Here is a 27,655-nt window from a genome sequence, read left to right as displayed (position 1 = left end):
CCCACATCCCTGCTCTTGAGCTTCCTCTGCTGACCTGCTCAGAGATGAACACCGACTATGTTTCCCACATAGTTTAAGAATAGGAGAAGAAGAAACCCTGAACAAGCTTTCAACAACATGTTGTTATTAAGTGTTCAGTAAATAATACTGGAATTTGGATCTACAAGCTCTACCCCCACTGTGAGCAGTTCTATGCATAAATAATTTGTAAGGTTTACAGTTATGGGAGTGGAAAGCCTATTTGATCTAAGGAATATTAGGGTTGCCTTTCAAGTGAGAGGCATGGAGATTTAAGCACAGGCACCGGCAGCTACATATGAAACCTGAAATAAACACATCATGAATAAAAATGTACATTAACTTGTTTTTCCCCTTCATTTGAGGGTCATTTGTGAAGAGACTTGATTAAAATATACTGTATTATGCTGCAGTTCCAGTCTCACAATTTACATTGCTCTTTAATAGACACACTCTAACCTCCAGTGATTACGAATGCGCAATTTAAGTATCTGCTGTTGCTGCTTATATGGTATGAGTCTGAGTATGAGTCTCGAGGCCCCCTGCTAAGTTCACATTTTTAAAAGGCAACATTACTTGATTGCAATGTAAATCTCAAGCCCGCTTGAAATTGATAGTCAATTTCTGGAGACTAACAATGAAGATGCTAAAAGGTTTTAATCAGAGTTCCACACAAATGATCACCGCTAAAACTTAATCAGTCGGTAGCCAGTGATTTTTATTTTCTAATGATTTCTGTTCTCATGGATGCCTTTGAAAACAGAGCATGGTTGTCTTTAAACTTTTTTTTATACATCATATTACATCCAACCAAACAGTGTCTGCAGTAATTTTACAGTTCGGTAAAGTTAATAAAAAAAAACTAATACAAACTTCTGGCATGACAGCACTTTTCAAGGTGAATCAACACGCGTGATTAGACTCCCTCAAATTTTGCTGACACCCAATGATGCATAAAGGCTTGAGGACAATATATAAAAATCTATCTTTCAAAACTATTTAATGAATGTCCCATAGCTTCATTTTTGACATCTTATATACAATAACTCAGAGGCAGTGCCAGCCGTCGTCCCACTGTGTGCTTCATCAGTGACAGTAAGTGGACAGAAGTGTGAGGAAGATTAACTAGAGAATAATTTGGTTTTTGAAGCTGCGGTTGAGGTCTTTATGTGGGAGGACAATTGAGTTGAGTATAATCACCTCAGAAGGGATGGTCACGTTACAACCTGAGGAGACAAAGCAAGGCTGTATTTAGTCTGTGCAGTGTAGTTCCAAGACATTATATTTTAATTGTAAACCTCACACAAAGCATGCAGGATGTTTATATTTTTTTCACATTATTTTTAATTTCTAGTTTCTGGTTTAATTTCTAGTTATATAAACAGCAATTTACCACCATGGCTGAACAGGCAAAGTAGAACATCACCATCACAAGAAACCCACAGAAAATCATATGACAAAGATTCTCAAGTACTGAAAGCACTGTTTGGAAAGGTGATGTCTGGGATTGCTGTGCAAAAACTTCAAAACAATAAGTACTTAGCACCAAAGAGGGAGACAAATGTCAGATAGATAATGCACATTTTCAGAAATGCTTCTTGTACCACACTGAATACTCACTGCTGGAAATGTTAAAAGACAAATGCATGCAAAATATGTTAAATTACTATCCAAATGCATGATATAGAGAACTGCTGGGACTGATCCCAGCAACGGCCTAGAACTTAACCCTTTACTAAGCAACCAAAATTTGGAAAATGGAAGCATTTCCCTCATTCATCCATTAACCTTTAATTTCTGAAGACATCATTTAAAATTGCAGACTAAAAATGTCTTATTTTGATGCGGAATATAATGCATATTTAACAATTCATATGAGGGATGCAAGATTCATGTAAGGTCAGAGCGCACTTACCGAGAATAGTAATTGAGGGTGTGAGTTTTCCATCTCTGAAGAGGGTCTCGCTGTCAATCTTTGCATAGGGGTCATTGGGGTTTGGGTCACTTGGGGTTCCTTCTACTCTTGCCCACTTGCCAATGGTGCTATCCCATCCCACAATGCTGTTCAAAACACAGCAGTGATCCTTCAGAAAAAAAACATGACCAAAAAAAAAAAAAAAGCACCTTGAGATAAAGTTTTTATAATACTCAAGAATTCATCAGCAGATGAGCCTTTGAAACATCAAAGGGCTCCAGGTCTCCAGATATGCAGGGTGAGACTTGTTAGCACATGTGAAATAATTGGGTACATGGTCAAATCAGAGTACTTAAAGTGCCAGATTAAAAACAGGGGGTGTTTATATGGAAGCAGACCACAGCTAACAAATTGTCCGTGTTGGCAATATGCAATTAAAGCCAATAAGTCACCCACGGTCCAAAATAATTTTAAAAAGGCACCCAGTCATCACTGGAGACGTAGGATTCAATTATGCCGGCCTCCAAATCGTTAAAAATGACATTTTTGTGTGAGAGCATTGGCAACAATACAACAATACAATGACAGAGGAGCTTAAAGATAAACTTCAGAGAAGTGTGGAGATTGTTAGTAATAAAATGTACAGATGTCACCAACAGTGAATGGGAGGATAAATTTGCCTTCAATTCGATTAGTTTGAGGTCCAGTTTAATTCCAAACTTTATGTTTTGTACTGTGAAGGAAGTTAAAAATTTCAGCAAAGGTTGCTCATATTTAATCATGACCAAAACCTTACCTGAAACGTCAAAGTTAGTTCAAATGTTACTGTTGAAAATAAATGAAAATTACGCTGCCACTTTATGCACAATTTGGAAGCAAAATTACGCTGCACTTCACTCCCACTGTGGTACATGGCAAGACGTCAAAATACCAAACAAGAACAGGTGATGAAAAAGCACTCACGCGGCTCGAGAAAATGCCACTTAGCCAAGAGCAGAACAGCAATTTGTGTGGGGTGCATGCACGGGTTCAGTGCCCTATGTTGCAACAAGCTGTAGCTGGTCCTGTTTTGCCCGAGATGGAAAACTTTCCCTTCTGTAAACTACTGTATATTCACAGAGGCTCACCTGTAGATTTGCACCATGGAGGATGATAGATTCTCGAACTCTGACCCCAGCACCAATAGTCACTCCAGTGCCAATGGAGACATTGGGACCCAACTGCACAGAGAAAAGTAGAAACAGTGTAATGTGCACATCTTTAACTTACTTATTCCAAATAACAGCTGAATATGTTTCACACAAGGCTGTGCTGTTAATAGATGATTTTCATTTGTATGTATGTATAAAGTCAAGTGCAACACAATATGGAAGAACTCTTACCATAGCAGTGGGGTCAATATTGGCTGTAGGATGAATATAGACATTACCTGGGGAAACAAGAAGTATAAATAAAGAACTTGCTTATGTAAATATGAGGAAGGAACAAAGGTAAGGTTAGTGAATTTTACCACTTATTTGAGGCCCTCCCTCTTTATTTGAGGCCAGTCTTTCAGGATGAGTTTTGTGATACTGGTTGAGGTACAATCGACTGGCATAAATTGCAGAGCTGAGAAAGATTACCGAAAAAACAAAAAACAAAACAAAGGAAGATCACACCGTTTATTTTTTGATTAAGGCATTCATGTATGATTGTGGGGTTAAAAGCACATATCATGTCATGGTATTATGGGCATGGCCACTTTCTCTGTCTCTAGGCTATGAGGTTGTACGTGTTAGAATATGCCCTGTTGAACCTGACAGCATTTATGACACATTCACTCACCCTGCGGATTTAATCTGGCTCCAGAAGCTGAGGGTTTTGAACACATAGAGTTTGCCCTGTCCTGCCAGGGCAGTGAAAATGTCCTGCTCCAGCCTGATTGCCTCTGCTCTGTGCCAGCCGTTGGTTGGCTCCTCTCTGCAAGAGTGAGATTATCAGTTTATGATAATGTACTGCAAACCAGGGCCAGGAGCCTCATTTATTCAAATAAAATCTTGAACTAAAAGTTAGAGGTTTGAATGAAATCCAACACAAAGTTGGGATTTATGAAGAAAAATATACTGTAACTTGAAGATTGGCTTGATGACGTTCCATTTAAAGTTGGATATCATAAAGCTAATTCAGCCAATGTCACAGATAGTGGCAATGATATCGACATATTCTTTATCTGCATCTTTCAAAGACTCAAGTGAAACAGTATTTTTAAAAATAACCCCCCTGTTTCCCATAAGTCTTAGCCTTAAAAAGTGAATACACTGTATGTTCACCTAAATGCTAAGTGGATGATGAGACACTGCAGCAAAAGATCCTCCCTCTACAACTATGTGCACTAACAGAATCCGCTGGCCTATGTTGCAGCCTAAACCACACATACCTATTTAGAAGCTGAATTTTCGTCCTTAATAACCAACTTTAAGACTCTCTCTGTCCACCTAAATCCAATCCTTAAAACAACTCAAATACACAATTTTGTCTTGTATTAGCATTTTCAACTCCTAGGAATTGTACTACTAATGAAAAAAAGGACACTTTAGGAATTAAGAATGGGCTCCCATGGCTTTCTCTTTACCCCTCTTGCACTTTCACAATTTCTGAGACTCCTCAAATACAGTATTTAATTGAGTGGAGGAAACAACGCAGTGGCTCCGTTACCTCTGATATCTCTTGAAGCCAAAGAAAAGCATGAATTTATTGCCCTATAATCCAGGCCCCAAAATGAAATGAGAACACTGAGTTCAAATGCATCACTGAAACTAACTTTGATGGTGTCTTTACTGGGTTAAAACCAAAGCTGATTGCCTAGTTGTGAACCAAAACTCAAGTGGAAGAATCTATGTGTTCCATATTAATAAGGGTCTCTGGCATAGTGTATTGTGAGAGCCCCAAGATGAAACAGTGTGTTAAATATTGATGAAAAGAATATTTTAAAGGATTGCACCCATAATCGAACCAAAAAGGAGGAGATGTGGTTTAAGGCAAAATAGTCCCCGAGAGATTTTTGCAGTATAACACTTCTCATTTCTATCAAATATCTCTTATGTGTTCAACTATTTTGCTGATTCAGTGCCCAGCTTGATTTAAGTGCAATTGATGTTAGCAGGTGAATTATGCACAGCGGGGTTTAGCCTTTTGCAATATATTTCAAGTGTCCTTGGGGTGCCAAATGTAAGGTCTGCTACACCACTGAATGCGAAAACTCAAGAAGTGAAAAAAAGTGTCAAATCCCAAAAACAAACAAACAAACAAACAGAAAAATCTATATGGATCCCATGAGTAATTTTAGCGTCTGTGAGTGACCAGGGTCCAGTCTGTCCACCGGCACATCTAGGCTGTGATCAGACAGGAAGCTTTTTCTAATACTCAGTAGAAAGCTCAACTGGCAGTGTAGCAGCTAACAAATAGAGTAAGAATTAGATGAGATACAAAATTCTCATTGGCAACTATGAAACACAAAGTTTTGCAAAGTCCAAGTTATCTAATGAGTCCGTGTTAGCCAACCTAGAGAAATAACAGGGAAAACATAAAAGAAGTTAAAAATAAACACAAGACAATCAGTAAACGTTCTGGTTGTCCTGAAGAAGATAAAACAGATCAGTGCCAAATGCAGGATACAGTGTTTGACACTCAGGAGAGCAAGCAATAGGGTCGATTCTTCAGGACAAAGATGAAACATGATACTAGACTTGGGATTTTTTTTTTACCTCCAGATATGGATAGCTCAAGTGAATTTTGTCTGTACTTTAGGACATCATTTTGACATTTGGTGAAATTTGCTTTCTGGCATAGAGTTAGATGAGAAGATCGCTGCCGATCCCATATCTATCATTTAAAAATGAAGCTACAGCCAGCAGCTGGTTAGCTTAAAAAAAAACAGTGGAAACAGAGGGAAACAGCTAGCCTGGTTCTGTCCAAAGGTAACAAAATCTGCCTACCAGCACCTCTAAGTCTCACTGATTAACATTTTATACCTCATTTTGGTTTAATTCACACAGAAATTTAACGTAATAACAACAATAAGTTGGTGTATGAGCCAGACTGTTTCTTAGCCCTCGGCAACTGCAAGGCAACTAAGAAATAGTCCAGCACGTAACCCCCTGTAAAATAGCTAATTGTCATTTTTACACTTCTGTTTTTGTACAGATTAAACAAATAAGATGTCATGTGTTATTTAGTGAGCTTTAGAACTGCTGGTAGGCAGATTTTGTTACTGATGGAAACAGCCAAGCCATTTGTTTCTTCCCATTCCCAGTATTTGTGCTAAGCTAAGCTAACCGGCTGCTGGCTGTAACTTCAAATTTACCAAACAGTCATGAGAGTGGTGTCAGCCTTCTCATCTAACTCTCAGCAAGAAAGCAAAAAAGTGTATTTCCTAACATGTCAAACCTTTAATCACTAACAGGCAAAGAGATTCCCCAACACGGCCCATTTAAAGGGCAAAATTGGCCAAAAGACACAACTATAGAATTTTTGTAAAAGACACAACTATAAATCAAATCAATCAATCAATCAATCAATCAATCAAATCAAGCTGCTTCCAAAATAGGAGGTGCACAATTTCCCGGAAAAGTGCATACAAAAAGGGCACAAGCAACATTCGCAAAGCATCCTGTGCAATCTCAGCGTTATCATGGGTCATCTTTCTACAGCTCACACCGTACACCAAGTGCTCTACAACCACACCGTGCAGCCTAAATGTACCAACTTACCCATCGTATGGATATCTGATGAGTGTGTGAGGAAAGAGAAATCATGGCAGGGAGAAGGGGAGGAAAAAAAGACAAATGAAGAGAACCAAAGAATGGAGTAAATGTCACATGCATTCCCACCCCCCGAACCCCTTGAGACCTTCAACTCACAGCAACATGTCCTGCTGATTCTTCTGGAAGACTGTGCCGATATGCTGGAAGATGTCTGGGTTAAAGAGGTATATACCACAGTTGATGATGTCACTCACAAATGTGCTTGGCTTTTCCACATAATGCAGGACCTGCATAAAAAAAAAAAAAGAGGAGTAGTTAGGTTTCAAGGCTCAAAAATAATGACTGACTATTTAGGGAAATAAAATAGGAATGGATACATACCTCATTTGTTTCCTCGTTTTCAACAATACAGCCATAATTCATTGATTGTTTTCTGTTAGCCTGACAAGACAAGAATGGCGGAATGGTTTAGCACATATAAAAAATCTATGTTTTGATATCAATGAACTAAGATTTGATACAAATATTTCAATAAAGTCTGGATGCTAAAGATGAAGTGAAATAAATTGCAACCACAATCACAGAGTAAAACTTTTTAGAGTTTTACTTTTACTACTTTTTACAAGTTCTATTAAAGACATCTGCCACAACTGCCAACAATAAAATCTCACCGTTGTCCCGAGAATAACAAAGCTGTTTGGTTCTCCGTGCTCTTTCTGGAAGCTGAGCATCTCTGTGAGAGGAAACGCTGAAGAGACATCAGCATTCAGAACAAAGAAAGCCTCTGGACTGCCGGAGACAATCTGATCTCTGAAGTGATAGATTCCCCCTCCAGTGCCCAGGGCGGCATACTCCTGCAAATACCTGCAGTGTAGAGTCAGGACGAACAGCATTCCTACAGTCAGTCAGCAATGGTGGTGCACCACAGCAAGAAAAGTACTGTCACTTGTATATAAAAGACTAATCTGAAAAGAAGAAAGAATCTTGACACCCTAGTAGTACATTGTTATAACTCCCACAATCTGCCAAATACAGTATACGGTAAGAAATATATTTCATTGTCATGAACGTGCAAGGGAGAGCATGAACGTAACTACATTTATCTGTATTTGTTTAGTGAGGCAGCCATGAGCTCTTTTCTTTACCTGTTTTTGAGCTCTGTTGTTTACCTGATGGAAATTTTGAACTCCTGCTGTGCATTAACCAGGAATCTGGTTAGTTCTTCATTTGGCTGATAAAAGCCAATGAGCAAAATCTCCTTCATATTTGGTACCTGTAACAAAAAGATGTTAATTATTGGACTGATTTCATTTAAGGTTGTTATTTACAGTAAACAGTCACTGGGAGGACAAGCTCTTTACTATTTAACACCCAGTTAAGCGAGTACAGTGATGTTATGCAGGTTCACAACTTCCAATGCCAAATTAAAGTTTAATTTAATACTAGTACCATTAAAAATAAATACACATAACACAGTCTGAGAAACACTTGTGCACTAAGGAGGATCCCTTACTTGAAAAGGCCTCCAAAGCAACAACATAAACTTGTAAACTACTAATTTTTAAACATATTTAATATGTTTATTACTACTACTACTACTATGTGTTCCACTATCAGCCAAGAAACCAGGGCTGCAAAACAAAAATCTCAAATATGCTATACACAACAATGCCAGTATGCAATGACTGCTGACTATTATAACAGTGGTACTACACTGACACTCACCTTGGCGCATGCTTCAATGTGGTGCTGCAACATGGGCACACCAGCTACTGGAAACAAGGGCTTGGGAACTTCAAATGACAGTGGCCTGAACCGTGTGCCTGCAAAGCAATGTAGTTCAGTACAAACAGATCCGGTTACAGTTCAGAAGAATTTTCTCATGCCTCTAGCATGCATTAAAACCAAACCAAACTTTTGACTAAATTATATGTGATGTATTGTACTTTCTTGTATGAGAAATCCTTTCAGAAATTTTGTATATTAAATTGCCAGCTTTATGGACAAGAGAGTGTTCTTGCATTAGGTAACATTATAGAGCTTCAACGATTAGCCGATTAATCTGTCAGTCAGTCAACAGAAAAATAATTTTGATAATCGATTAATCATTGCAGTAATTTTTTATACAAAAATGGCCACAAAAAAGATGTTTTCATCTTCTCAGATATAATAATTTCCTGCTTTTCTCTGTTTTATGTCATATTAAACCAAATATCTTTGGACTCAAAACAAAACAAGAGATGTGAGGACATGATTAACCGAATTACTTTGAAAATAAGGAATCAATAAGGAATATAATCGTTTGGCGCAGCTATAGTAGATTACATACAGAAGAGATCAGATATTGGGAACTTCATTTCTGTTAAGTCTCCGCTTGTTTCCCGCAATTCTATTCATAGTATTTGTGAAAAATAATAAGCAGCTGGTAATTTAAATTGAACTTTCATTTATGAGTGCATGGTGAATGCATGACGAACTACAGACTGTATCATAACTCCATGATTACACATGTCATATTCTTTCACTTAGTCCAATAGTAGTCTTAAAAAAATCCTGAAACCATACCTTAAAATACTTCATTTTTAAATGGGGTTACGTTTACCGCTACAGGAGTATGTTTAACACTTAAATGAATAAGCCAGTAATACTACTAGGTAGGCTACAAACAGTTATTCAAACTATGTGCATATTTAGAAGGTGTCAGTTAGTTGTGGTCATAAAATATTACGTTGTCAAGACTTGAATGTTGCTGTTTTTTGTGTGTGGGGTCCTCTCATTATGCCACGTCAGTGATATAAACAAGCTCAGCGAGTCTTTAGAGGTCTTGTTAGAATTAGCAGCCTAGCTTCCCTTTACCCACACGCAGCCGCCTGTGAAAACAGGCCAGGGATTCGGTTTTTCTCTCACCTTTCTGAGGGCCTCCAATTAAAATCACCGCCTTCAACATCTTGACCGAGAAGCGGTGATTTGTGACATACAAGACCTCCCCGAAAGCTACCTGCAGCTGTTTGGTGTATATTTCCGCTTCCACTTCCTTCTTGTGACGTCGACGAGATCGCCTGGAAAAGGTGGAGCGGAGTCCCTTAACAGAGACGGAGTGGAGACTAGAAAGACCCGGGACTGTATTAATCTTTAAGGATCTTATCTCAGCAGGAGTCCTCCTAAATGGCCCTATACGTTTCCTCTTAAGACCTATTCACAAAGCAACTAAGAGAACTCCTAAGCTAAAGGAAGGGGCGGGGTTGACCCTCCGTTGCCATGGAGAACATCATGCGAACCTACTAGCTTTGTCTTCAGTGATTGGTTGGTAGGTGAGCGGCGTGTGTTAGTCACTGTAAAATAAAATATTCATCAATACACGGGAGTATGAAGAACAAATCAGTTGAATGGCTATGACATGTTTCTGCTGTCAAATAACTACAGGAGACACTGAGAACTTTGCAGATGTGATAAAGAAACTCATAAGTAGTATTTAAGTGATAATCTATTTGTATTTAATGGTCCATAAAACTAACAGTAAAGGTGCTCCAAATGTAAATGTTAGTGCAACAAAATTAACAGTTTCGTAAGATAAAACTTCAGAGTAACTATCATAATATCCAGTTGGATTCAAGATAAACCAATTAAAAGGGAAGTTAACAGCGTGGTTCCTTCTGTTACGTTTTTGTAGTGATGTGTAAACCTACATAATTTTAAAACTACATAGAAAAATGAAGAGAAAGAAGAAAACAGTATTTTTCCCACATATCAGTATGCTGGCGATCTGGTTTTGACACATGGCAAATTCGTAATCTCTACCTTTAGATTTCCTATATGTACATTTTTAGGGTCAAGGAATCCAATGACACCAATTCAAAAAGGGCCAAGATGACTTAAGTTATTGGTAACCATCTTAAATTCTGGAGTGCAGGCAACGGGAGCTTGAATTTGAAATTCAGTCATGTTCACAGGAACACTGTACCAATTACATGTGATATTAGGCCTTTAAGATTCTTGGACAACAGTACCATGGTGACTCCCCCTTTGTAGTTTTCCCACCCTATTATCTACTGTATAGATTTTCATATCATCTGTACAATTATTCATTATTATAATTTTACTTTATTTACAAAAATTGCATTGATAGCAAGGCTTTTTCACAGCAGACATTTTGACTGCCCTGAACCAAAGCAGCTGAAAGGAATTCAGCCATCATTCATTTTATTTATACCTGTGCTTTTACCACTGTGACTTATCAAAATGTCTCCCTTGAAAAAAGCCTACATGGAGAAATACTTATATTGACAAAGAAGACAGAAAGAAGAACTTCTACTTTCATCGTACACTACTTTATAAATGCAGTGTTTGGTTTAAGATAGTGCTGGTGTTAGTCAAGGCAGCAGCTTCTGCCTGATATATCTTTACTAATGTATTGTATGTGCTGTGACTTGCTGGAGCAAGCCTTTTTCTGATTAGGCTCACAGATGTACACTTTTCCAGGGAATTATAATGCTGATAGGAAAAACATCAAATAGCATATTCTTTATTTTTCCTTTATTCCATATTATGACTATTACATTACTTATTCCACTTTCATCAGTGTTCCTCTGATTTATACAGATGACTTAAAATCTGGCACCTGAGGTGGACCCAGGACACAACTTGTAATTGTACATCTTGTTGTTCTGTTGTAATACACTTCTTTATCGACAGAAAGTTCAGCTCACTTTTTTTCTGACACAAGAGTATCTCTTAAATGTGCCTTGAGTAGGCTATGCTCTTATTTGAGTTTATGGAAGTTATAGCAGTGGGAAAAATAACTCAGCTGTCAGTTCTGAACATTCATAAAGACAACAAATAACACACACACACACACAAACACACACAGCTCTAGTAGAGGAGTTTACTTTCATATTTCCTCATTAAAACATAACCTGAAGTAAAACAGTCTCCCGTGTGGTGGTGTTCGTAACTCAAACGTATGCAAATAAGATGCAGCTCTGCATCAAACAAAAAGACTCACATTTTAGTCAACAATCACTAGGGGACAAGGTGCTTTGTTACGACCCCTTCTGCAGGAGCAGCGAAGGCATCTGAGGCACTTTCGTATCTCCTCAAAGGTTTCAAGGTTTATTCCTTTGCATTCTGGCCCATCTTCACCTAAACAGAGGCTGCATTAGTCTTCCTTCATAAAAACACATACAAAAAGCAACAGAGGACCTTGTTTATTACACTGAAATAATTTTCCTCCTCTGTACTGTCACAGTATAATAAATCCTTCAATATATTAAAAATATGTATAATTTTGGTTCAGACTGGTTATAAAAACATTCCTTCATTTGACTGTCACAGTCAATGTCAAATTGTATTCTCATATTAGAAAGAAATGAAAGATCTAGCAATTCCATCCCCATCTTAAATATTACATTTTAAACATTACATTAATTCGAAATAAGCACCTGTACAATTATCGTCATTATTACTCTTGGCAGTCATGAGTAATTAATCTAAAGCTCCCTAAAGAAATCATCTCTTCAACAGCAATTCCGTCATATTTCATACATTACAATGCAATACCTGTCAAATCCTTCATATATGGTGCTGTTTAAGTAGTGCCACTACAAACATTTGAAAAATACAGTTCTAAATGTGAAACAATTAGTTCAGCATAAGTCATTTTCTGAGAGGCACAAAAAACGTCTTTACTAGAAAACATGTGTCTCACCTTTGGCCCACTAGCAGATAAATTCTTGTTGTTTCATGAGTAAAATTATAAAATACAACTTTTGGGGGAGAAGAAAAAAAAACAAAAAACAGCATTAGTACAGAAATCTCATGCACCATAAAAAACTAATGTTAGTAACATCTTTTTTTTAAGTTAAAAAAAAAAAAATTGGCTCTTAGATACAGCAAACACATTCACATAAAAGGGTGTCCAAACGTTTTCCCATATTTTTTGCTGGCTTTCACTCAAAGTACCGACAGCAGAGAGTATCTGTGTGAATTGTTAAATTAAGGGTGCCATTATTGTTATAACAATTCAAAATAGCCACAATGAAAATATTCAATTGCAAAAGTCACATATTCTGTGGAGTAAACAATACAGTACCTAACATGTTGATGAACCCACGTAGTGTGCACACCCGTTGTCACCCTGTGTTTCACACACCAGAATGAGAATTCTGGTTGTACGTACTTGTAAAAACAGAAAGGTAGTCATGCAAATCTACATTGATGTTTATGCCTCTATGTTAAAGAGGCAGTAAATGAGCACTGCTCCGTCTATAAACACAAAATAACCACAATATACAGCATGTGGAGAGGTAAGAGGATTATTAGTACTAGGATTATGTAATAACTAAGTTGTGACTTCGTTCCTAATGGTCATTGATACAGGATGATAAATGTCAAAAATTACTAAATGTACAAAACTGGTCAGGCTTTTATACAGTACCTCAGAGTTCAGCTTATCATGTTCTTTTACAACTGCACGTCACTGTTTTCGTACCAATATCCTGTACAGGTGAGTTCCCTGCTGTTTGGTGGACTTCTCGTTAACACTATCTCCTGTTGTAGAGGTCTTTGCGTTTTCGCAGCTCTTCCAGCACCCGAGCCCTGAACTGGGTCCAGTCTTCGTCCTGGAACTGCTTGAGGCCTAGGGCCAGATGGAGCTCAGCAGAGTGGCTGCGCAGGAAAGGATTGTACTGCTTCTCTTCTCCAATAGTGGAGGGACTCTGAAAATGAAGTGCATGTCAAAAAGCAGCCCTCTCCAAAATTGATGTGCAAAGCCTCTTTCTAGTGGCCACAATCATTCAAATGCCATTCATTCATTTGCAGAACAGCGTTGTGGGTGACAAGGGATTCCCGCAAACTGAACCCAGCACAGGTTTGCCCCTCTGCATCTCAGCCCCAGTTCAACTGCTGCAACACTTTTCCTGGTCAACAACAAATCGCCTTTTACCTTTCCATTTCATGCAATTAGCAGAGCATGCTATTCCAGATCACAAAAGTTAAAGGCAGCTGAAACAATGAGTTCAAGTGTTAGTGGGATTTTCTGAGATCACGTGGTTTAATGTAAAGCTCTCCGAGCAAACCCTCCTTCTCTACCACAAAGCAAATTCAAATACGTAGCTAATGGATACCCAGCAAAGGTAGCACTTTAACAGAACTACCCAGGGCTGAAATACTACAGCGAGCCATATAAACCACAATCATTGCTAATTTGTTGTCAAATGAATTCATCAAATTTTATAGTAATAATTGGGATGATAGGCCTTTTTCAAAGCAGACACACATCACATTAGGAAAAGCAGGGGTGTGTATAATAAAATTATTGATGGATGCATGCCATTCAGCTGCTTCAGTTTCAAGGTCCTGGTAGTGTGCATGCTGCTTCACTGTCACACTTACATGACCTACCTGGACACTTGAACAGAGTAGAGCCATTGTTAATGTTATAAATAACATCTGTGCTTTTCCTACAATGACAAGTCAAAATATCTGTCTGACAAGTCCGATTTTCTTTCCTTTTCCAGTGACATTCATATAACATCAACCAGTAACATCTGGGATTACATGTCTTTTATTTATAGCACGTTTTTAGGATTTTAAAATCAGGCTTAAATAGTAGAGAAACCCTTTTTTCCACTGTATGAACTAGTCAGATGTACAGTATACTGTGTGCTCCTAAAGCTTCACTGAATTAAACCTAGAATCTATTGGCTGTGCTGTTGGTTCAGTATAATACAGTATTTTAGGTGTTTCAGGTAGCTCTGCTATAAGGAAAACTTGCTATGGTGTTTGTTGTTTTTTTTGTTTGTAACTGTACAGCTGATTTGCTCATCATGTTCGTGTTGAAAAAAAAAAAAAAAGACCCAGAAGATCAAAATTTGTCAAAAGCTATATCTGAATAATACCACTAGTCACGTTTCATGTACCAATCATGCACATGTTGCAGAGAAAACAATACAGTCAATCATTTAATAAGATTTGGGTATGGAAGCTGGCAAAATTCAGCGAGTTGCAAACTTGTGAAATTGCCTCTATGCCATGCTGTATTGATGGCAAATGAAAACTCATCTAAATTCTGAATAGGCACTTCAGTCAACTGTAAACCTTTGCTCTGCTGCAGGCGGTATCATAGATGAGACACAACTGTGAGAGCCTGAAAGAGGAGGAAGTGCGAAAAGAGCGAGCAGTCAGGGCACCGACAACACTAACACTGTACACAGGTGATAAGCCCTCCTTCCCAGGTGCTGGACAAAATGAATCCTTTCTGGGATGGTGTGCTTGAGAGGCATAACAATGGCAACATATCATTCTCACCGTGCACAGCTTCTGGCCTCGCTGCTGCAGCACCCACTGATATTTGTTTTCCCTGGCAGCATTGCGTGGCTCAACCTCAGCAGCAAACAGCAGGTTGTCTTCTGCATACTCATGACCTGAGGGATTGCCAGTGGACACACACACAAAAAAAAAAATAATAAAATAAAAAAAAAATGCCCACACATATATCCAGACTTAAAAGTTTAAACTCCATAGACTGTAAGTAAGTGCATTGGTGCTACAGTATGTCTGAGTATGAGTACAGGAATGAAGCCACTGCACATTCAAACCACCACCACATCCACATCAAACAAAAACTGAGTCAGTGACAAATGAGAAGATTTTCCTACCGGGCCATAATAGAGTATCATCACTTAAGGAGCCGACTGTGTCGAGAGATGACAGCATTGTTGTTGCACTGCCTTCAAACATCCTCCCTAAAAACAACGACAGGTTTTACTGTCCATTGATTCTGAGTTCAGAACAGGGTGTCTGCAAATTTTAGAAGGTGTATCTGCATTTAGAAGACCAAGCTTCACACTTTATAGGAATCTTTTCATTGCTACTTGGAATTTAATATACCGTATTTGCTCAAATAGTGAGCCATCTTAAAAGGGCTTTTATTGTGCAACATTTGCAGGCATACCATATGGAACAACAGCCAGACAGGATAAAAGGACGAAAAAGCAAAGCGGAGTAGAATTAATGAATTAAATGGTACCATTATGTCAGTCTGAACCCTGTAAAACATACTGGGTACATTTACTGGAAATATTCTCTTAAAACAAAGTGTATAACAGTAGATTACAGAGGTATAAATGTACATTAAGCTTAACCGGCATGCATATTACATGACAGGCAACAGGAGTTTATCCTCCCTTTTTTTCCCCCTTGCTTGTATTGGGGGGCCGGCCTTTATTTGTTCGTGTTGACCATGCCCCCAGCCATTATTGGAAACCCAGCTTTAAATTGACCACTGGTTTTTATTTGAAGAAACACAGTAAAACCTAAAATAAAGATTTTGAGTTTTAAATTGGTCAGTTGCTGAGAAGGGCAACCGATTTCTGATTGATTAGACGTTATGAAGTTTATTAATCCAGAGTGTGAATCGGAAATAAAAGAAAGGGCATATAGCAAATTTATTTTGAAAGGGACATTAAGCTGTGTTTGGTACAGTTGGTTGTATGGTACTATACAACCAACCCTATTCTGCAGTGTACTGAAGTGCAAAAAAGGATGCTTGCATTGCATAATGAACATAACAAGACCTTCAATTACTATATTGAAGATTTTTAATTTTCATGAATTTGTACTTTTTATGATTCCTTAGGGAGCTGCAGATTTAACGTAATTATATTCCTTAAAGCCACCAGGGTAATAAAAACAATAACCATATAACTAACAGTGAGATTAAAAAACAACCCATATAAAAAAAAAATAAAAAAAAAGGAAAGGAAATTTAAAGCGTCTTGTATTTTTACAAACACTATGTTACTTTGGGATTGGAAAGGGCAAAACTAATCTGCATGCTGACGAAACAGGTATGAAAAAAGGTATGATATGCCAAGAGTAGAAGTGTCCAGTAAAGAATACATTGACGTGCATTCATTGTTTACTAGAAATGTTAAAGTTGAGTGCATGTGAAGGAGCCAGGTGGTCTGCGTGTGCGAGTAAAGTAAAGCACATAAAGCATCAAATGTAGGCATATGAGAAAGAGCCATGAATTTTCTGTGTACCTTCTTTGTTTTACATAAACTGTGAACCAAAATGCACTTTATATGAATATTTCTTTGGATACCATTCTCTCTCTAACTCACCACATCCTGAGAGGAAGACCAGGTCGCCAGAGAAGAGGCTGGAGGGGGCGCCGATGGCTTGGCCATCCAGGAGGTAGATCATGTGGCCCACTGTGTGTCCAGGAGTGAATAGGGCCTTAAAGTGCATACGACCAACTGTTACAGAGTCCTTGTGTGAGAGAGGGCTGGGAACACAGATATAAAAAAAATTTAAAAAACAAAAAACAAAAAACACAGCACGGCTGGGGAACCTGGGTCACATCCAGCGTTCGTGTCAAATAGAGGCAGTCAACAGATGTTATCTGAGTTTATATCAAAACTGCACACGCTCGGATTGGATGACAGGAAAGAAGTACTGTAAGCAGAGTGTAAAGTATTGAGCTTTTGATTTAATGTGTTACACAAGTAAATAAAGGGAAACCAGTTACCTAGTAAGTGAGGGGAGGTACTGGGAAATAAATCATTACACTTATAGCTAATTGATTTTTTTCCTGATATATATAGTTATATCAGTTATCATCATTTTGGAAAATACACTTTGGTCCACTGGTTTTTTCTACCATCTAGCCAAGGATGACATCCTTCTTAGGTCACAACCCCCCAGACACAACAGAACAGTTTTTCATGCCATGAAAACCCCAGTACAGTGAGCCTGATTCTGTAAGAAGCCGCGTGCAATACTGTGCGAGCATGCACTTACTGTGTGAGACCAGGAATGTTATCAGCTGCATTTCCGTACACTCGGCACGAGCTGTGAAGCCTTTTCAACCCTTTGTTTCCGCCACTGTGATCCCTGTAAATGGAACAAAAAGCAGAAGCTTGCCTGTGTTGAGGACACAATAGAAAATTGCATGTGTTTTGGCCTTCAATCTACACTAAGAATTTTCAACAAAATACATTTTATGTATGGTTTCAGTCTGAATGGTAACGTTTTTAAATATGACAGAAAGTCCGATGTATAAATGTAATTTTCAAATGTATTCACATTACTGTGGGGTCTTGCCCTTAGATTAGATTTTAAAAGTGTTAGAATATGAACATCAGCAAATGTGTGCATGAGAACACCATGTTTAGTTTTTGTAATGTGTCATACTTGCTATATTTAGACCCATCTCCTAATGGTTTTATACACAAAATCCTAAAAATAAACCACACTTTAAAATAATACATATGTATAAAAACTATGAAACTCACCAATGCTTGTGTGTACAGAGTATTGCTTCTAACATCACTCCCTCTTCCTCAAGGACTGCCTGAAAAGTTACAAGAGCTGTTAAAACCATCAACCACCATGTTAAAACAACACTTCAGCAGCAGTTTATTCAAAAGCCCATTAAGATGCAAAATAGTCAGGGTTGTTGGCACAGAACGGAATGCACTTTCAAAAATACAGCTAATTGAGCAGTAAAAGACATATGACTGTAAGGTAACAAAAAATGAAAGTGCATTTAAAGTGATTCTGAGAAATCAGAAAAGTCATTTCACAATAGATGACTAAGTAGGAGAAAGGCATAATTATCACAGAGCCACTTTGAGTCTGTGGGTTTCGTTAAAGTGATGAGTGTTCAATTATGATGTCACTAGAACATCAATCACACTCATACCTGCAATTTTGATTTTGATACCTAAATCCTATTAGAGTGCCTGTTGAGCCATGTTTTGTAATATAACTGTATTTTTAGAGCATCCATGGGATCATGCTATATCTAATCTTATGTCCTATACAATCCTGTTGTTACTTGATCTTCAGATAAAATTCATATCCAACTCTTTACTGTACTTCAAAGGTGTGGAACACCTATAAAATAGAGGCAACCATTTTTTTTAAAATCCAGATGGTGTTGCAATGAGATCTGCAAAATATTTGGCATGTCTCGACTTTTCTGTGGTAATGTGTTGTGCAGCAAGACAGGTCAAGTACTTCCTCTTGTAATATAAAAGGCTAACTGCACAAAAAAAAAAGTCAGTTGTTTCCTGCATATTAGTTTCAATCTTAAAGCCCCTTACGAATAGCAAAAGGCTTATAAGTGATGCCTAGACATTATACACACAACTGACATTAGAGGCATTCACCTGAACTGTTTGAGGGTCTGCAGGGTCTACAACAACAGCAACACTGGAGGCTGTGTCAATTACAAGATAACTGTAGTTGTCAGACAGTACCGAGATGGGAATTATTTTGATATCTGTGGGTAGACAAAGAAATGACAAATAAAATATGGAGTAAGAGATTGAACTATTTTTTATTTAGAGTGGTAGAAGTAGATGTATAGCATTAAAGGTATATATGTATAACGTATAAATGTTTGAAGATTTGATGTTCATAGTATTTCTTAGTAGAATGGTAGAACCTTTTCACTGACTGTATTGACAGTTCTCTAGCCTGTACAACATATAGTATGACAGCATGCACTATGTTTGACACAGTCGACAAAGCCTTTTTTTCTGTTTAATGATGGCATCTCTTCACAAATAGCAAAAGCAAAAAGACCAACCAGATAGTAAATAGTAAAGTCCACACCGTTACTTACCAGTGAACTCCATGGCGTGAGCTGTGGAGTGGCCACCAGGGTAATGTTCCCGGGCTTTTCTCATTTGCCTCTTGTAGTACATGTAGCCAAGTCTGGTCCTGGTGTAGAGGGTGTACCTGGGAAACAGTTCAAACGGCTAGGAGACACTGTGTGTGGTAGCAGGGGCTGACAACGCTAACTCCGCCATGTAGTTACCATCTTTCAAAAGGGAAGGGGCACCAACAGGCTACATTAGTTAAATAATACGAAGAATCAGAGCAAGTGGTGCCATTTTTCGATTCGGCAAAAACGTGTTCCACCAAGCAACAGTAAGTTAGTTATGAACTGTTTCAACATCTACGATTAATTGGTTGGCGTGCTATTATAAACAACAATGTCCCCCAGAGGACACTGCTGCTCAAAATGTAACTTTGTGGCTCATGTGTATGCCGGAAAAAAACAATGGCTATTATCGGTTTGGGAAATGCCTTACACCAAAATGTCGGAGTAGTACTTTTGTCGACAGACAACGCAACTTTCAATCGGAACATATTCGAGTACAGTTTGGCGGGACGGCCCTCTCTGATAAGACTTGCTAGATGTTGCTAGGCTACGCTAATGTGAATCACCTCGACGACAACGAAATCTTACTTTACTGAGGGAAATCCTGTTCTACTCACGCGATTCGGAACAGCGGCTTCTCCGTGCGAGCCATTATCTTGCCCAGCAATTTTTTCCAAAACACTTGTCCTGAGCGTCTGTAGCGAACACATAAACCTAAGAAACAGAGGAAAGATGCGGCAGCAATCAGCTTTACCATCCAGTCGGGGAGAGCCATCGCTGAACGGAACGTGATGACGTGCCCTGGGACACACCAACCCCGGAAGCGAGGACGTATCAGAACTTAGTACGGTATCAAGTCCGAGGACACCGCGAGTGCGCGTCAAGTAACGTGCAATATGTGAAAAATGATCTCATGACAATAAATTTAACTTTCCTTTTAACCCCCCCCCCCCCCGGAAACTTAGCGTTTACTTAAATCTTGTGACGCCGTATCAACAACATTTGTCTATGGCTAGAATTGTAACTTCATTTTAGCTTTAGACATTTTTTAAAACTCATAAACTTCACTCAAAATTAGCCTCATTGCAGAAATAAACCAAACTCAATGTGTTAACGCTTTAGCCCAGCGATTAACTATTTTTATGAAATGTAGTTAATTCCATATTTATTCACTATGAATTAATAAATGATTATTTATTATTGAATCGTATATGGCGTCAATATGGACTGGTATGTTCGACTTCTAGATAATTTAGCAATGCATAACATTCCTGATGGGACACTGATAACGCTATAGCTCAAAATCAGACATTACACAGTAGGTTGTTTATTAAATATTAGAGCCTGCTGTATATACAATATAACATTTATTATATTGAAAATATAATTGGCCTATCGAAAAAAAATATTTTCAGGGTGACAGCCTAAACAAAGCAGCTCAGAGTTGGCATAAGTGTCTAACCTAACAGTAACTAAATGTTTGTGGGGGACAGATACACACAAGAGTCGGGGTTTTTCTAAATGATATTTTTATTATTATGAACAGGAGCCTGAGCAACCAGAGTCTCCGCTTTCTGGGACACACCAGTAGCAGTGTGAGTTTCAGTGAGCATATCCCGTTACAAAGATGACATCCCGCTGTGCTGCAAGTCTGCAAACCTCCAAGGAGGGAAAGGACTGAATGGCACAGCGCTCCCATCTCAGGCTAAAGCCACCAGGCAGGTCAAATTTCTTTTTCTTTCTTTATGTTTGTTTTGTTTATGTTGAAACTAATAATTCAGATTCGACCACAATGAGCATTCAGAGTCTCATTTGTGTCACACAGCCTAGACTTTTGTAGTATGACTAGATTGTTTTATATGGTGTATTTATTTGTTACAACTACACAGACATAGCTTTTTTTTCCCCCAGCAGACAATAATACACAACTTTGGATTGTTACAATGTGGTTTTAAGTGTGTTGTACTTTTTCCACAATAATATAATAACCAGATTTTATTTAGTAATTGTGACAGTGAAAAGTAAATAATAATGAATTGGATAACCGCTTATAACATACCGAGCAGTCATGAGTAGCTTGAGGTTATGTGTATGTTTCCTTTTTACATGTATCATATTCTCTTGTCAATATGTGTCATGCCACCAGCACATTACATGTACAGCATGAATCTGATGTAGCTGATCAGCACTTACCTTCTCTTCTAGGTGATCTGGCAAAAATCATGACGTCTAAAACGGACAGTCCTCCACCTTATGAGGACGCAGTACACCATCCTAAGTATGGAAACTACCCCCGCCAGCCACAACATGGCTCCCCTCTTCCACCACCTCCATCTTACAGCCCCAGTCCTGGTATGTGCCCGCCCGGCTACTGGGGCCAGGAGGGCGTCTACCCGCAGACTGGCATGTGGGCAGCCCCTGGCTTCTCTCCATCTGGGATGCCTACATCAATACCGACTCTGTCGGCTGGAGTGCCTGCATCCAACTCAGGTTCTGAGGAAATGATAGAGGACTTCAGTTAATCACATCCTGCATCATATTTAGATTAGCTCCCAAGGGTAATAAGTATAAATTCCCACTTCGCTATTCCCACCTCTGCAGGTGACATGGAGGATCTTTTGAGCAGCCAGTGGGAAAGCACATCTATTCGGCATGCCTTCATCAGAAAGGTAAGGATTTCCACCATTCGTCATGCCACACACATAGACTTAAACTGTGTGTTTTACTTTGTTGTTGAGAGTGCCGATGACAATCCCCCTAAGCTCATCTACATCTACTGATATGTTTTCTTTTGTGCTCAACAGAACATCTTGCTTTTGTGTTTGTGGACAGGTTTACTTAATTTTAGCAGCACAGCTTGCCGTCACCTTTTCAGTCGTTGCCGTCTTTACATTTGTGTAAGTGCCCCCTTCTCATCCCGGTACAATATTCCATCTCACTGCTTAATGTTTCTGTTGGAGCATGAGGAACAGTCTTCTCCTGAGTGATCCTTTACATCTGTGCTTTTATAGTGACCCAGTGAGGCTGTTTGTCATCAAATACCCTGGCATCTACTGGGCATCTTTGTGAGTCACACTCTAGGAACGAAACAAGAAAATACTTTAAATGCAATCAAACGAGCAACTCCCCAGAATCAACACTATTCTCGGTGCCATTATTTTCAAGACATGATGTTACATACAGTAACAATCAGAGTCATTTCTCTCTCCATAGTGTGGTTTATTTTTTGGTTTACTGCATTCTCATCTGCTGCAAAGAGCCGAGGTGAGCGCGGCCCTGGCCTGTCTGTATAAGTTAGAAAATAGTTTTACTACTAGTAATGATATGTCTTATTCAAGTATTCATAACTATTAATATTTCCATTTGTAAACTTTTGAAAATATTCATCACCTTTTTTGTTTAGGAGACGTTTCCCATGGAATCTTGTGCTGCTGGGAATATTTGTAAGTATTGTTTGTTAGATTATGAGTCAGAAGCCAACATTGGTTATTTTCTAGCAGATCAATATGGCAAAACTAAGAACAAATTGGGAGGAGTTAGATAGTATTTGAGTTGAAGACTGGAAAAAATAAAACGAAACAAAGGCAGCCAATAAAAAAAAGGAAAGAGCCCTGAAAAAGGCTAGAACCCACTCCATCCTTCATGACACATTGTTTTCATGTTTTATCTTGCAGACTCTCGCCTTGTCTTACATGTCTGGAACAATTTCCAGGTTTGGTTTTGGCTCCAACTCAGGCAATACACTACAAGACACAAAGAGAGTACATTTTTATTATGATTTATTATTATTACATATTTTTGTTTTAACCATGATATCTCTGTTACAGCTATTATGAAACAAAAGCAGTGTTTCTCGCCATGGGAATAACAGCATTAGTTTGTATAGCTGTCACAATCTTCTGCTTCCAAACCAAGGTAGATGGAGTTGTACACTGTGTCTCTCTGTAGCTTAGTAACCCGTGGCTTGTCAGAGGATGTCTTTGTTGTCAGTGTAAAAGAACGCCTTTGTCTCGCATTACAATGGGGCACTGAGTTCCTTTAAATATTTATAACATTTTGGGATAAGACGTGAATCCAACTTCTTGTCTGATGCATCTCAACATGAATAGGTTACATTTTTAGCTGGTGCATGACACATCCTCCCCTGTTTTTTTATTGTTTTTTTTTTTTTTACCTTATTCTGATCCTCTTTTCAAATTTCCGTGACTGCTCTTTCATGTGGCTTGAAGCCTGCTAACTTCACTTTCATCCTCTTAATGACTTGTTTCTCATCACAGGTGGACTTCACCTCCTGTGGGGGACTTCTCTGTATTGCTGCTGTTTTGCTCATGATCATTGGGATTGTTACAGCCATCGTCCTCTCCTTCCAATATGTGAGGATTCTTTGGTCACATCCTTTAATTTATTCTCTCTACTCGTGTTTCTTGGTGTGAGGCGCAGCAGCGTATTAGGGTGTATCTGTGTGACTGATTTCATATTCAGAGGCCTTTCTTATGTCACTCAACAGGTCCCTTGGCTGCATATGCTCTATGCTGCAATTGGAGCCATTGTTTACACTCTGGTGAGTCTACACTTTCATTAGCTTGGTATTGCAAGGTTATTAGTGAATAACAAGAGGCATAAAAGACCTTGCACCCTGAAATACACAGGGTGTAAAATTTATGGTCCCTCTGGGAGCATAAATTTGCTCAAAAATGACACAGCAATCTGCCTATCAAATATTGTGATGTAATTGGTGGTAAATCAATGTCTTGGTCTGAGAGTGGAGCAAAAGACCTGGAGATGGACCAATGGACGGAGTTCATTTTCTGGGGATATTCAACAGGATCTGTGTACTTCATGGAAATTTCTCCTTTAGATTTTTAAATTTTTAGTCATGCTAGGTCATGGAAAGCAAGTGTTGGTCTGTCAGTTGGTCCACCACTTTGGTCTGAAGTATCTCAACAGCTGTTGGATGGATTGCAATAAAATTTTGTTTAGACATTCATGGTCCACATGATGTATTCTAGTGACTTTAGTGGTCTGTTGATTTTACCTATAGTGCTATAGGTATATATAGTGAGATTTCAGATTTTTGGTTTTAAGTGAAATGTCTGGGTAATTCTTGAATGGATTGCCATAAAATTGGGTACATACCCAATTTTGTTGCCAATTTTTTGGCATGTTCCCCTCAGGACGAGGGTGATCTTTTCGTCTTTGGCCTGATAGTGCAACTCAAGGAAACACCAGTGTTTACAAGAAGATTAGGATTCCCTCAGATGGGGAACATGAAAAACACTATATATGTTGTGGCAATCTAGCCAGTTGTTGAGCTATCTTGTTTAGAATCAAGTGTTGGACAGACACACTGACTACCAGTGCTAAAACGGCTACAGTGTCAACACTTTCTTCATCTTTGATTAAGGCTTCATGCTTCTGTATTTAATTGGAGTTAAAAAGATAAAAAGTACACATTAGTTTTGCTAACTGTTATTACTTCCACCTAGGAGTTTCTGTTTTCATCCAAGGCAAGGGAAGAACCCATGAAATTTTGGGGCAGATCCAGATCATTTGCTATGAATTTGAATTTTTTTTTCTCTGAAGTTTGGTGTATGTTGTTTGACTTTGGCCTTGGCGGAGGTCTGTGTGCTACCGAGTTCCATTCTAGTTAAAATATTGGATGTTTTGTAGCTAACCACGGCCCTCAACAAAGACATCTTAAGCAGACAAACTCATGATCATTTCATTTTCTTTTGTTTCTCTCATTGTTAGTTTTTAGTATACAACACCCAGCTTCTTATCGGAAACCGGGAGTTGGCCATCAGTCCAGAGGAGTACATCTACGGAGCACTCTCACTCTACGTTGATATTGTTCACATCTTTCTCTTCATCCTTCAAGTCAGTGGAGCTGTGACTGAATAAGCCCATGGTTAGAGCACATCTTGTCATGTTTGTACTTAAACATAATGCTAAATGTACATGAGTGTAAATGAGGATGAATAATTACCGACTATCAATGTTTAACTTCTTAAATATCAATTTGAATATAATGTATATATTTTTTAACATTTGAGCAGTTTGGTTTATTCTTGCATTGTATCAAGCTGGAAAGTGGATGTGGATTTCATTTACCCAAGTGTGAATGAGGAGAGATATTAAAGCTTTGCAGTCTGTATAGTTGTAATTTAAAACGTTGCATTTTTTGTTTTAGCAAGTGGTATTTTAGTCAGTCATCTATGCAAAATATGCATGTTTAAACAGTGTAATAGTCTAAACTATTATATCAAACCTAATCATTACTGAACTAATAAGTTATAAACAGTGTGATCCTTAGCAAGAAGAACAACAACAACAAAATCAACAATGAAGACAAAACACTTGATGGTTTGAGAAGTTTTTTTTTTACTCATTTGAGCTTCGTTCTATTAATTACTTACAAAATACTTGTAGTTATAGGCATACTGCTGGACACCACAATCATTAGTCCTAAGTCTATGCTGGTAGTAGGAAGGACTCAGATCTGTATTAAAGTAGTTTTTTAACAGCTCCATAGAAAAGAACTTGGACAAACACTGACTTGTTGATTAGAAGATGGATAAAGTGTGTGCAGATTACAAGCAACTTCCTTAAACCACTGGCTAAATCCTCCTTCTCTTTAATCTGTTGTTGTTAGAGAAGTATGCTCACCAATCAATAAAGTACACCCTACTGTTGCAACTGCTTTATTCTTTCATCCTAATAGTTAATCATATGGGCACGTTAGAGTCATAGGATGGCACTAGCTCCTATACCCTCTCCTTTCCCATCACCAGCATCTGTATGGTGGTCCAGTGATGATTGGGTTTGTCCACATGGTGGAAGGTTCAAGGTGTCAGGCGCTTAGGGTCACGTGGGAACATGGAGGTCTGACGTACGTTGTGGAGACCAAGGTACAGCATGCAGACTCTCTCCAGGCCTGGGTAGGATGACAGTTCAGTCACTCAACAAATCTTTATTTTTGCCATTAAAAACCTCCACAATACCTTCACATGCAGTGTATTGTAATAATACTCTTTTAAATCAGGTCATCTGTGTTCAGTAAAACAGAAAAAGGTCTGTCTCTAATGGGTTCCAAAAAAAACATATTACATACCAATGCCTCCGCCACCATGTGGGGGGGCTCCATACCGGAAGGAGTCAATGTATGCCTTGATCTTCTCAAGATCTGTAGTACCATAAAAAAAGTTGTTCAATTGTTAAAAAAAGAAAACAAAATCAAAAAAAACCTTGAAATGACTTCGAGCCATCAAACTAACAAATATCCTGGTGTTGTAATTCCCACTGGACACCAATAGAGGGAGACAGAAATCATACGTAAATCACTTTATGTCCCTTAACAGAGCTGTCTCTACACTTGCTCCTACCAATTTGGTGATGGATGGCCCTTTCAGTCAGCAGCTGAGCGTCATGGATTCTCTGAGCTCCAGACAGGATCTCCTCACCCCTCATGAACATGTCATATGAGTTGGAGTATTTCTGATTGAAAACAAGAAGAGACATCACCTGTGATATCTAGAATCAAGCTATTCACACATCTGTTAATGAAAGGAGGGGAAAAACACCCTGAAACACAAAACTTGAAGACATAAACATAAAGACTTGGACAGTTAAAAGAAAGATTGCAAGTTGACAAGGCTTCAGTCTGGATCGAGAGTAGACGACACTGGTAAAAATTCAAGAAAAATGGCAACAGTTAAGCTGAATCTAAGTTCAAACAAACACTACAATAAAACACCACACAACTAAAAAAAAAATCAAAACAAAACATTGCAGTGGCACCTTTGTGTCAGGTTTCTCATTATGCTATGCTTTTTATGGCCACATTGTGCAGCAAAGCCTACTGTGGTATATCAACATATCAGTGTATCCACCAAGGACAGAAGGGTGAAGAGTCTTTGGCAAGTCTGAATGGGCTCTCTGGCCATATTGCAAATTTAAGAACAGGTCAACCACAAAACTAATTTGCAAAAATGTACATCTTCGCTGCACATTTCTTACTATGTAGCCAATTGCTGTGTATGTATGAATGACAGACTTACAGGGTTGTTTGGATCGGGCATCGTGTAGAAGGGTCTAACAGCCAGTGGGTACTTATCCAGGACATAGAAGTCAGTATCATACTGAGAAAAAAAGGGTGTAGATACAAACAGTCAATAGTTGCTAGACTGAGGAAAGACACTGTTTTTTCCCCTTTTCTTAATGAAATGTAGCAAACAGCCTGTGTAATAAAGTACTTAATAAATTGATCCCTTATGGTTGCCGGTTGCTGTCATGTTCTGCCCTGTAACT

The 27,655-nt window shown here is 38.5% G+C and overlaps 4 protein-coding genes across 13 annotated transcripts in view; 1 reads left to right on the top strand and 3 right to left on the bottom strand.

Moving 5' to 3' along the window:
- Positions 1-719: 719 nt before the first annotated feature.
- gmppaa (GDP-mannose pyrophosphorylase Aa) lies at positions 720-9,846 on the bottom strand. Of its 2 annotated transcripts, XM_040149265.1 has the most exons (13): positions 9,583-9,846; positions 8,401-8,498; positions 7,845-7,948; positions 7,347-7,539; positions 7,057-7,116; positions 6,832-6,962; positions 6,682-6,696; positions 3,758-3,892; positions 3,444-3,541; positions 3,316-3,362; positions 3,061-3,153; positions 1,934-2,102; positions 720-1,244 (listed from the first exon to the last, which is right to left on the bottom strand). In XM_040149265.1, the coding sequence occupies exons 1-13, from the start codon at positions 9,620-9,622 to the stop codon at positions 1,144-1,146; spliced, it is 1,284 nt and encodes a 427-aa protein (XP_040005199.1). In that variant the 5' UTR covers positions 9,623-9,846; the 3' UTR covers positions 720-1,143. The 2 variants fall into 2 exon arrangements, with proteins under 2 accessions (XP_040005199.1, XP_040005200.1); XM_040149266.1 differs by lacking the exon at positions 6,682-6,696.
- A 1,346-nt stretch (positions 9,847-11,192) lies between these two features.
- On the bottom strand, positions 11,193-20,150 carry pnkd (PNKD metallo-beta-lactamase domain containing). Of its 8 annotated transcripts, XR_005709139.1 has the most exons (12): positions 19,966-20,150; positions 19,307-19,422; positions 18,849-18,961; positions 17,970-18,028; positions 17,476-17,568; positions 16,797-16,960; positions 15,330-15,416; positions 14,980-15,095; positions 13,163-13,388; positions 12,764-12,808; positions 12,380-12,437; positions 11,193-11,814 (listed from the first exon to the last, which is right to left on the bottom strand). XR_005709139.1 is itself a non-coding variant. In XM_040149106.1 (9 exons), the coding sequence occupies exons 1-9, from the start codon at positions 20,121-20,123 to the stop codon at positions 13,215-13,217; spliced, it is 1,080 nt and encodes a 359-aa protein (XP_040005040.1). In that variant the 5' UTR covers positions 20,124-20,150; the 3' UTR covers positions 11,193-13,214. The 8 variants fall into 8 exon arrangements, 2 of the variants coding, with proteins under 2 accessions (XP_040005040.1, XP_040005041.1); XR_005709136.1 differs by having other exon boundaries at positions 12,764-13,388; XR_005709137.1 differs by having other exon boundaries at positions 11,193-12,437.
- An 892-nt stretch (positions 20,151-21,042) lies between these two features.
- Positions 21,043-25,600, top strand: LOC120801833 (protein lifeguard 3-like). The gene is made up of 12 exons (XM_040149105.1): positions 21,043-21,070; positions 21,554-21,838; positions 21,950-22,017; positions 22,181-22,245; positions 22,360-22,413; positions 22,562-22,612; positions 22,752-22,791; positions 23,023-23,060; positions 23,176-23,263; positions 23,626-23,721; positions 23,856-23,909; positions 25,100-25,600. Exons 2-12 carry the CDS (start codon positions 21,571-21,573, stop codon positions 25,247-25,249), a joined length of 972 nt encoding a protein of 323 aa, XP_040005039.1. The 5' UTR covers positions 21,043-21,070; positions 21,554-21,570; the 3' UTR covers positions 25,250-25,600.
- A 112-nt stretch (positions 25,601-25,712) lies between these two features.
- dars1 (aspartyl-tRNA synthetase 1) overlaps positions 25,713-27,655 on the bottom strand; it is a 31,956-nt gene continuing 30,013 nt past the window's right edge. For both annotated transcript variants that reach the window (XM_040148809.1, XM_040148808.1), the window contains 4 exons: positions 27,406-27,486; positions 26,731-26,842; positions 26,460-26,531; positions 25,713-26,282 (listed from right to left, as the gene is read on the bottom strand). In XM_040148809.1, the coding sequence (XP_040004743.1) occupies positions 26,191-26,282; positions 26,460-26,531; positions 26,731-26,842; positions 27,406-27,486 (357 nt within the window). In that variant the 3' untranslated portion in view covers positions 25,713-26,190. The remainder of the gene's footprint in view (positions 26,283-26,459; positions 26,532-26,730; positions 26,843-27,405; positions 27,487-27,655) is intronic.

The sequence above is a fragment of the Xiphias gladius genome, chromosome 16 (genome assembly GCF_016859285.1).
Source record: "Xiphias gladius isolate SHS-SW01 ecotype Sanya breed wild chromosome 16, ASM1685928v1, whole genome shotgun sequence".
Classification (NCBI taxonomy): domain Eukaryota; kingdom Metazoa; phylum Chordata; class Actinopteri; order Istiophoriformes; family Xiphiidae; genus Xiphias; species Xiphias gladius.
Note: the sequence above shows the minus strand (reverse complement) of the source record. Positions and strands in the feature narration are given on the sequence as shown.